Source organism: Diachasma alloeum, unplaced genomic scaffold (genome assembly GCF_001412515.2).
Source record: "Diachasma alloeum isolate Michigan unplaced genomic scaffold, Dall2.0 Dall_scaffold_78908, whole genome shotgun sequence".
Taxonomy (NCBI): Eukaryota; Metazoa; Arthropoda; class Insecta; order Hymenoptera; family Braconidae; genus Diachasma; species Diachasma alloeum.
The window spans coordinates 3964337-3975973 of NW_021683643.1; the positions used below are offsets into that span (position 1 = coordinate 3964337).

The 11637-nt window shown below is 34.7% G+C and overlaps 1 protein-coding gene across 1 annotated transcript; it reads left to right on the plus strand.

The window, feature by feature from the left end:
- The first annotated feature begins 1675 nt into the window (after positions 1–1675).
- LOC107047751 (RCC1-like G exchanging factor-like protein) lies at positions 1676–11035 on the plus strand. Its single transcript, XM_015270579.1, has 7 exons — positions 1676–1917; positions 4501–5056; positions 6084–6256; positions 8923–9084; positions 9164–9291; positions 10703–10834; positions 10926–11035. The coding sequence occupies exons 1-7, from the start codon at positions 1806–1808 to the stop codon at positions 11001–11003; spliced, it is 1341 nt and encodes a 446-aa protein (XP_015126065.1). The 5' UTR covers positions 1676–1805; the 3' UTR covers positions 11004–11035.
- The last annotated feature ends 602 nt before the right edge of the window (positions 11036–11637 follow it).

An 11637-nucleotide genomic window follows, 5' to 3' on the forward strand; every position in this document is an offset into this window, starting at 1 on the left:
GATAAGACATGGATTCATAAGGACATCACACACTACCCCTGCGATCAGTGGAGCTGTTGCTGCTGGCTCCGCTGTCGGTGCTCTCGTTTCCAAGAAAATCACTTCTTAACTCTTTGTAATGATTATCATTTGGTCTCAATATTGGCCCACTCTGTACGGAAGAGGATTGCGATTACAAACATTTTAACACTTCATTGATGTTTTCGATTTAAGTTAACCCCTGAATCACGCGTGGTTTTCAACATCTTCATTAGTACCAGCTGGTTTAATTTATACTATTCTGTTTTATTTCATTTTCTTTCCATTTTCGTCTTCACAATTAGATTAATTTAATTTTATCCTTTTTTTTCTTACTATATTTTTTTTTTCGTAATTCACAAATTACAACATTGAATGAAGAGGAATTATGTTAACCCTTTACTTCGTCTCACAATACCCCACCATTCGTCGTTTTGTCGTGGTGGGTGTGCGCGAGGGGGCCGGATGGAATCCCCACTCCTCTTATACCGAGACGATTCGAGACTTACGCGAAGAAATGGGTTAAAAATCAACGAAAAGTGTTTCTTTTATGATCAAAATAAGCACAAAACAGAACTCATGCAAAATCTCATTCGGGTAATAGAAATGTCTCTCCATTCTTATTTTTGGAAAAGTTTTAAATCTATTTTTCCCTTCATATGGTATACCATATCGATTTATAAAAGGATATCGGTATCCTCATTCCTATGATCGGATTTCAATTATTATTATAAAAAGGAAATGGAAAAGAATCAGAAAGGGATAATCGGCTAGAAAATAGATTTTTTTCTTTAAGTATTAGAGGGATATCAATATTTCAGCGAGAAGAAATTCTAAAAAATCATTTTTCAATGTCTCCGGAAAGTTTTAAAAGTAATATATTTTTTCGCATAATGGAAGAGTACCCATAAATTCGATTTCTTAGTTGATATCTACAGAAATTTCTCGGCTCGTATTTTCCAACTTCTGCTTGAATTTTTCACTGAAAGAAAAAACAAAATGAAATGGAAAACACTTGAAAAATTTATGCTAGGGTATTTTTATAGAAAATATCTCAATAGGATAGCTTGTTCAAAAACTGTTGACTTTTTCTTTAAAATATTATCTACTGAACATTTAAAAAAAACAATTAGTTAGATTAATGAAAACTAATAGAATTCATAACAGAAGGTCAATGAAAACCCAACGGAATTTTTTAACGAACGCGTCAGATTCTTCTGCTTGATTAATTATTAATTAATCAATATTTACTTTTTTATTTCCATCATTTTTGAAAATATTTACTTGTCTCCGGTTTGCAATTGACGCTTCATTTAGTAATTGAAAAATTGTGCTGTAGTTGTTTCAATCAATTTATTCATTTTATAGGGGAGAGTGGGTTAAAACGGCCCCTTTTGATTGTTTCAAAAATGTGAACAGCTCATTCAATTTTAAATAAAACGGAATTTTTTTTTCCATGGAAACTAAACTTATTCTCCTTTAAAATGAGCCTAAACTGATCTCTTTTAATGAATTTATTTCTGAATTATGAGTTTTACAAAAAAAGTCAAAAGGGGCCGTTTTACCCCACTCTCTCTTATATTCATAATTTTGTTGAATCCCAACAAAGCGGGAATTTTTTTTACCCACAGAGTATATATAAGCACGTGGCGCGAGTTTTTTAGGTTTTTGACGACACGAAGTTGCTCCGTATTTGCAGAGAGGTTATGATCTTGTAAATAAACGACACCGCAAACACTCCCAAAACAACTACAACTTAAGAATAAGGTAATATTCAATGAATAAAAATGTTGGGAACAATCAGAGCGTATTCCAGAGCAATGACGAAGAATGGGAAGAAGCCGCCTCCCTTGCGAGAAATAAGTAAACCGAAGAAGAACGAGGGAATACCCATGCCAAGTGAGTGAAACCTTTACCGGTAAAAACTACCGGGAGCTTATGAATTAGACATGAGTCCGTTACCCTGATGTTACCTGTTTTTTCACTCTCTCGTCATCGATTGAAGCTGACGAAATCTCTAAAAGAATGCATTTTTCTTCAACTCGAAATGACAGTGTGTGGGCTTCAACGGTCGTCAGAAGTTTTATGAGCGTTGGATTCACCGCAAGAAAATTTTCATTTTTCGATTTAATAATTTCATTTAAAATTACTGACAACCGTTGAGGCCACTCCACTGCATTTTGAATTGGAGAATTACTCGAAAACTATCGTCAGAAATATCTTCTTTGTGGTGAGTTTTGTATTTCGTATAGTTTTGCAATTTTTCCAATTTTACTGATAATCATTTCACCTATAGTAAATAAATAATGTCGGAGCGAATTGCTACCATCTTAAACCTGCACTTTATCGAATTATATTAATACTATTTCATTTTATTTTTTTTGTTACTCCAATTTTCGTCTTCACAAGTAAATTAATTTAATTTTATCCATTCTTATTCTTATTAAATATAGAGGAGGGTGGGCCAAAATGAAGCAGCCGAAAAACGACTATTTGACGCAAGCAAGAAAAAATTGTTTTTATCAACTTTTGATTATTACCTTTCTTTATTATTGGCAGTACTGATGAAAATAATAATTTTCTATTCGTCTTATAATTCAATTGATTGAATTAGACCGATTACACTTTTCTTTTTTCATTCAATTAAAATTCAGCATCACATTTTTCTCTTTTCCCTCTAGGTCTCCCCCTGGACCTTCCTCTGGACTTTGGATTTTGCTGTTTCATTTTCTTTTCAATTAATCCATTGACAAAATTTTCGCCCGTCAAAACTTCTCAATAATTTTCCATTCTACTGAATGGAAAATTATTATTCTCATCAGTACTCTCAAGAATAAAAAAAAGTTGATAGAAAAAATATTTAAGGCCCGGGTGGATATCTTTCGAACGTGATCTTGGCTGTTTTTTGCTTCCGAATGGAAACATTATAATCGTGCTGTTTTTACATTCTCTAATTTTGATTGGAAATGATGTAGAATGGTCTGAAACGTGAAAATACGAAGTTTGGCGACCATGTCTGTCGGTGCCAATGTCCATCGCCATCTTTCCGGTGGTCAATTTTTGGAAAATTGAGTAATTAATTGGCTAAACTTATTCCAAAAAATCTGAAATTTTGTCAGATTATAGACCTCAACAAGGACTAACTCTGTGCAGAAGTTCAGCCCGATTGATCAAATAGTTTTTGAGAAAAAGCCATTCGCTTTGAAATCGTTTTTCGCTAATATCTTCGAAGCTAGTCAACCGATTTCAATTTTTTTTTTCAAAATATTCGTTTCGATGCCTTCTATCTGAATCAATCAAAACATATATACCCATTCATACAAAGTTTTCGAGATATTTCGGTTTTTCTGTTTTTTCATCAGACGGCAGTTATTTCCACTGACATTGTTGACATCTAATTTCAGCGGGTTTGGTGTTTCCATTTTTTTTCTCTCTTTAATAGAATAATTACAGATCCATTCGGAAGCTTACTACCAATGGAATTGGTAGAAATAAAAGAAAGAAAAAGAGTTATGACACATAAAGTAACGGTCAGATGGCTTCGGCAAAAAAGGCTCGAACTCCTGCTTGTTTTATTTTGACAATCTGAAATGATCTTCTATTGCTATTTAGTTTTATATAGCCCTGGAGTCTCCAAAAATTATAATTGTACAATCAAAAAAACGTTGAAAAACGGCTGAACATTTTCAAAGATCGTTTTTAAATAATATTGGGAAATAAACCCAATAGGGAGGAAATTGCAAATTAATAATTTGATGTATCTAATGGCTGTTAGGCCGTCATTTGACACAGTAGTCAATCGCTGTCAGATTGTTAGTTACCATGATAAATTATCCATTCACTATTTCCTCTCTATCGGACTTATTTCTTAATCTTTATTAAAAATGCTCTTTGAAAATGTTCAGTTTTTTTCAACTTTTTTTTATTGTACAATCATCATTTTTAGGGACTCCTGTGCGGTGTAAAATTCAATGGAAATTGTGATGTATTTTTCATTACGAAGATGGAAAATCGAGATAACGTTCGAAAGATAATCCACCCGGGCCTTAATAAAAAAATGCTTTTTACTTGAATTACATCAAACAGTCGTTTTTTTGACTGTTTCATTTTCCCCCCTCTCTCCTATATTCTTTTCCTTAATTCACAAATGACAACATTAAATAAAGAGAAATTATGTTAAGAATCAATAAAACGTGTTTTTTAATTAAGACAAAAAAATCACGGTGACCTGAATTGACATGGAATGCCCCATTAAGGAAAAGTCAAACAAAACATAAATACCACCGGGTAATTTATCACCACTATTTGGTGGAACAAATCATATGTAAAAATGTCAACAATTTAAATTAAGTAACAATCGCCATCCCTTCTAGATGCTCAGAAACTCACCAAAAATTAATTTCTTTTTACCACTTAGTGACTATAGTAGTGAATAAGAATGCAAAAAATTGATTAAATAAATTGTCATTAATATGTGAATAGTATTTCAGTACCCAGTGGCAAAGCCAGGCGACCGCAGAGTCTACGTTTGGGGCTTGGCCGACCATGGAGGTCTTGGAACCCTCGGAAAAGTGAAAAAATCATCGCTTGAGTTCAGTTACATCGCGAAACCCAGTCGATTAACCTTCGGGGAGTGGCACAAGGTCGTAGACATCACGTGTGGCTATGGATTCACTGCATTCGGAGTGGATAATGATAGCGAGAGCATCGTGTATGGGAATGGAATAAATACAGATTCACAATTGGGCTATGGTCCAAAGGACGAGAGGTACTACAAGGATCATATAATTACGGTGCCAAGGCCTATTCCCCTGCCCCTGAAGAAAAAGGACACGAAGCTACTGGCGCTGTCAGCTGGGAGGGCTCATCTTTTGGTGCTGACGAGTGACGGAGTCTACACCCTGGGGAACAATGGGTATGGACAGTGCGGGAGGCCCATTATAGAGGGTGAGGATTACTGCAAGAGCAAAGTCGTTCATCATATCCCTAATATCAAGGGGGCCAAGATCATTGGAGTGACTGCTGGTCAGGACCACAGGTAAGTCTCAAATTCAAAGTGAATGGAATTCTCTCGATCTCAGATTTTTTCAAAGTTATCAATAATCATGAAGTCCATAACCGAGAAATTACTCCATAAATGCGGCATTTTAGGAGGAATTCTTGAGAGACATTTGCAATAGCATATTTTCCCAGCTGCGAAAAAGTCTCACCTTTTTGAAATGCAAAATCGATAAAGATTTCACGTTTAAGGCCCGGGTGTACTATCTTTCGAACGTTATCTCGATGTTTTTTTTCATCTTTCGTCATCTGAAATTGTCAATTAAGTCCTGCATCATGCAGAAGTTTTGAAAAATTATGAATGAATAATAAAAAAAAAGTAGAAAAAATTCTTAATTTTTTTAAAGAGCATTTTTAATTTATATTCAGAATAAGTTGAATAACACGAAATTGAAAAATGTATCTGATTTACGGTGACAAATGGCGACCTGCCACCCAATATCATGCAGGGAGAAGACTGATTTCGTAAATCTTCCCACACTGCACAGAGAGATTTATTACGGGAAAGGCTCTTTGAAAAAAAAAGTAATATTTTGGAGAATTTTTTAATCACACTTTTATCACATAAAAATGGCAGATGACTACATACCACTGTTTTGAAAATTGAGATACCTAGCTGTCACTTCCCATGAGGAGTTAGTGTTTTGTTATCCACCATGGAAAATGACAGCTAATAGATAATTTGCCACAGCGAATCAGATATTTGTAATTTCCACTTTTTTCAACTCATTCTGAATCTCAATGAAAAACGCTCTTTGAAAAAGTTCAGAATTTTTTCAATTTTTTTTATCATTCTATCATAATTGTTGGGAATTTCTACATGATGTACCACTCAATTGACAATTTTGGATTGCGAAAGATAAAAAAAATCCAGATAACATTCGAAAGATAGTACCCCCAGGCCTTAAAATGGAACTTATTGTACTTTTTGGATTGAATTATCTTATATTTAAGTTCCATTGATTCTCATTGAAACTCAATTCATTTGTTTATTGATTCTGTTTCAGTGTACTCTTGACAGAAAAAGGAGAAGTTTATACATTTGGTTGGGGTGCGGATGGGCAGACTGGTTTGGCTCATTATCAAAATGAGTGGCAACCGAGTTTAGTTAAAGGTGATCTAGCTGGCGAGCGAATAACCAAAGTGGCATGTGCTGCTGACTGTGTTCTGGCTCTCAGTGGTACGTAATTATTACAAGGTTCCCGGATTTTTTTCCCGTGAAAAATACCCCGGGAAAAAATCCCCGGAAAATTGTTCCCTCGAAAAAATGTAGAGGAAAAAACGAAAAAAAAAACTTCAGAAAAGTTCCTATGTCCCCAAGAAACCCATGTAAAATTTCTCTGGAAAATATGAAATCGGACGCGTATTCGAACACAACATCAATTCATCTTTATTTAATGTAATATCCATTTTTTTTTGTTGAAGTCAACAATTTTTGAATATCGTGAAAAATTTACATACACCTTTTCGTCAAAATAGAATTCAATTCTTCAAATCGAACATTTACAACCAGACAAAATTACTAACATTCGAACAAGCTAAAATGATTAATTTTCAATATTATCAGCAACATACAAAAAATTTAATGTGAATTTAAAATTTTATACCAACATTGGTCGGTAAACTATGAATTGACTAAACAATCGCGAATGAAAAAAAACGATTTTTATCATTAATTGTTTCATTTTTCTTAGTGATACTGCGAGACATTTCATGAGACATCACGAGACAGTTCTTTGGAGGGAGTGGCTCAGTCTCAGTGAACACGGAAATTTTTGGTCTCGCCGCAGTCTTGAAATGCGCAGTATCGACTCCGCTCATGATGACTTCGAGTCAATTTATCTCATCTCGGTTTCCAGTTTTTCGCGGTATTTATATGTAGAAAACCGAGACGAGACAAGTCGAGACAAAAAGCGAGATTTTATATTAAAAAACACGAAAAAATTGAGACCGAGATAACATAAATGGACTCCGAGTCATCACGAGAGGAGGCGATACTGCCTATTTTGACACTGAAATGAGAGCAAAGATTTTCATGTTCATTGAGACCGAGATCATCTCTCCAAAGTTTTGTCTCGTAAAGTGTCTCGCGGCAGCACTAATTTTTCTCCTTCTAAGAGAAAAAAAAATAATTCAATGAGTAGTTTCTGCAGAAAAACTCCAAACAAAATCTCACATGAAAAAAAATTCGTAAGGCAAATTACTCTCAATGAGAACAATTTGCTGAGAAATGACTAACGGGGAAAAAATCCGGGAATTTTTCAACGGGGAAAAAACTCCGGCCAGGTGACCGGATTTTTTTGCCCCGGAAAAAATTTCCCCGTCAAAATTCCCCCGAAAAATTTTTCCCTTGGAAAAAAATCCCTCGCCTAAATACCTATTGCCCGGAATAATTTCCCCCAAAAAATTTCCCTGAATTTTTTCCCCGAGTAATTTTTTCTTGGTATTAAAGTAAGTCAATACCAAAACCAAAAAAATTGAAAAAATTAGAAAAAAAATTGAAAGTTAAATAATATCACACTTTTCTAACTTTATGGTTAATGTTGAATTCTATGGGCGTTACTCCTCTCAGTAATGGACTATATTACATTTTTACGTCATTAACAAGTTGGTTTTCTTTCCCCTGAGCATTGTTGATTGCTGTTGAAATTAATGAAATGTTAGATGCCGGGGAATAGTCATTTTGAAGCAATCGGGCTGTTGTCTATTGCAATTGTCTATTAATTGCAGTAATTGCAGTTGTCTATTACACGACTACACACACACACTACTAAAGTTCGGCGTCATCAGGCATTGTCTATTTCAAAACAAAAATATACACGCACAAGTGAATCTTTGTTATAATAGGAAGCAAATTATTGGAGGAGGGGGGAACGGTCAATGGATTAATAAATTGGGATTTGGTTAAATGAGGATGATTTTTGGATTTTATGTGATTGAGTTGTGGTTCATCAATTAAGTAGGAAAATTGAATTGAAAAATTTGATTTTTTTGTCATCTGTTTTTGCCGATTGAGAGATATAATAAATTGAGTTGATATTAGTAATGTGTGTATGTGTAATTGTCATTTGAATCCATAAGGAGAATGAATTCCGAGAATTTATTTCCGAGGGGATTTTTTTCCGGGGGAATTTTCTCCGGGGAATGTTTTCGGGGGGAAAAAATCCGGGAACCCTCCGGCCACCTTATGACAATAGGTTTAAAGATGTACTACACCCTTTCGGCCAAAATTCACGTTTTTTTCATTTTTCTGGTAAGTTATTGATCGAATTTACGTGACAAAATATACCGTTTTTGCGTTTTATCGTTGCATAATGACTCACGAAATTTCATGATCGTGCAGTCATTTGCCTGCATTTTTTCTAAATTTTTGTGAATTTCCGAAAAGTTTTAGAAAAAACGCAGGAAAATGATTGCACGATCATGGAATTTCGTGAGTCGTTAAGTAACGATAAAACGCAAAAACGGTATATTTTTTCACGTAAATCCGATCAATAATTTACCAGAAAAATTTAAAAAACGTGAATTTTGGCGAAAAGGGTGTGATACATCCTTAAGGATATTGATCCATTATCCGAAAGCCGAATTTCTCCATATTTGAAAACACGAAAAGACAAGGCACCTATGGCATTTATCTCTCATTTGATAATTCACATGAAAGCTAAACGACATTGAGGTTGGGCACTAAATGGAGTGGTGACCACGAGGAATTACCAAAAGGAAAAATCGTATTCACCGAAAATGCCAAATAAGCTATATATGTTGTTTGTTGGCAAAAATCAATCTTTAGATTTAGTTTAAACCTTTTCATTTATTGCTTTTTTATCAATGTTCGCATTCTTTTAGACAGAGGCAAAGTTTTTGGCTGGGGAAATTCAGAGTACGGCCAACTTCCAACCAATGGTGACACAACGCAGATAAATATTGCCACCGAATTATCAGACTGTGTTAAACTAGGACATATTGTCGATATTGCTGTTGGAGGGAGTTTTTGTATGATATTGACGAGTACGTGTTTGCCCTCATCCAGATAACCATTTCATAAAAATTGATTTCCATTTTATTCATATTTCAACTCCTTCCGCAGGTACCGGCGATGTTTACGTCTGGGGATTCGGTATTCTGGGATTCGGCCCCGAGGTGAAAAAAGTTAACATACCAACTCTCATTCCAAATACATTATTCGGAAGGAATGTATATGAAAAAAATGTCAAGGTAATTATCAGGACGAATGGTCAGTTACTCAAACCCAGAGGAACATATCATTAGAAATATCTCTGGAACTAGAGGGTTTTGAGGAAATTCTCAAGAACTTTTTTTTTGTTCCACATTAAATTTTCCACGATTGAAGAGCCGTATTCTCGACATTTCTGGATTCTTTTTTGTTCAGGAGCTTTATTTCGTCAACGAATCTTTCATACGCAGTTCAAAAATGCGACCCGAACGTAATGTTTTTTTTGTGCCAATTCATGCACGAAGAAAATTTTACCAATGTCCAGAATACGGCTCTGGTGTTTTTTCATTACTTTCCAAAACTACTAGTTCCAGCAGTATTTGGTCCATCAGAAGTATGAGGTGCACGAAATTTTTTCACTCGATGTTGGACCTCACTGTGAGGTAAAGAAAAAAGGTTTCTAGTTTCCAGCAAGATTTTCTGAATTTCAAAACTCTGCCGTACTGAAATCTAGCGAGCAAAAAATCCTGGAAATGAACCAAATTTTCACTAATTTTAAGAATTTTTTTATAAAAAACAGTGAATCTAATTCTCACTCATTTTTAATTGAATTTAGTTTAATTGTACTGACATTAAAGCACATTTTCTGTTATTCTGAAGAAATCTGAGTTCTGGAATTTATAACTTTTGGATTCTTAACACTCCGTTAGTCCCGCTACGAGCGCCGCACTGCACTTTTTCCGATTTTTTAAATTACAGAAGAATTTGAAAAAAATTGATGTCTCATTTTCAAGTGTCTAGAAGTCTATCAATGAAAATATCCGCCAAAAATATAATAGGTGGTTGGATTTTCAAATTTTTATTCCGAAACTGCGGGCCGTGTACCGTGTATGAGGCGAATTTTCAGAAAAACATGGCAACTTTGAGCTTGAATATATAATTAAGGGTAACACTGAACATAAAAAATCTCACAGGACTTCTTCAAGTATACGGTCTAGATCACTCTTGATTTTTTCCTGATTTTTCCTAGATCTTTCAAATTTATCATTATGTCGATTTATGCCGGTGCGCGCGGCGCTTACGGCGCGACTAACGGAGTTTTAAATTAAAAACCTTGGGATTTTTAAGTCAAGACCGTCCAGGTTCTTAATTTCCAAACACTCTCGTTCTTGAACTGATGATTTTCCCTGTTCTAAAAGTCATCTAGTCATGTTTAGAAATTCCTTATCATTCAATTATATCCTAACATAAGTAACTTAATTCTGGAAACTAGGAATTGCTTTCTCTGTATGTCTCTGCAATGGCAAGGTAAATTCGGAGAAAAGTGTCGAGAGATTTTCTTGTTGTCCATGACATTCTCTACGAACAATATCTTCTACTAAATTTTTGTGAAACTTTTCTTAGTCAAGATGTTTGCCAAGTAAATACCGAATTCTATGGACTTGTTTGCAGGTAACCCAAATTTATGCCGGCATGAGTCACTTAGGAGCAGTAACGAATTTAGGAGATCTCTACATGTGGGGAAAAAATAAATACGGCCATCTGGGCTTAGGCCACACGAACGATCAATTTTTCCCCCTGAAGGTAATCTAAAGAAGAATAATCCTTCTGAGGCTGCCTGGAAAACGAATTCACGTTAATTGTTGACTAATCGCATTTCTTTTATCATTTTCAGGTAGCAGTAGGAGCTCATGTTCAGAAAGTTGCCTGTGGGGTTGACCACACGGTGGCTCTCTGCAAACCCTTCATCTGAAATTCTCCGTAACTAATAATTGATTCATTAAATTGTGCATATAAATAAATTATTATATATAAAGTTTTTCTAAACAATTCTTCATTTCAGTCCCCAAAAAAATCATCAGTTCAATTTTCAACTCCCCGCATTGGACGTTACATACACTGAGAGAAAAACAAACACATTATCAAATAAGTTTGTTTGGGCCAACAAAATCGCTAGTTGAAAATTGCCAAAAAAGAATTATGTTTGGTTCGAATTTGAAAGTCTCAAACATGAATAATTCTTCTGCTTTCGACAGCAACGAAATATTTGGCTCAAGAGGCGGATAATTCACACCAGACAGTGCCTTTTCAGGATAAAAATATCTCATATAGAAGACAATTTATCAACAAATACTTTATCCCTAAATTAAAAGATTGCTATCATATCATTATTATTGTTTCATTTAAGGGTTCGTTTCCTACCTGTGATTATTAGACAGTCGAAACGAAAAACTACTATCCCTTGTTTCGCATAAAACAAAGATTTTTCGGGAGCAAAATACGTATGGGGGTGTCGAATAACGAAGGAGTAGTGCTAGAAATGACATTTCTTGCGTGTGCAAAGAATGCAATTTGTTTTAATTACTAAATCTATTTTAGCGACAAAA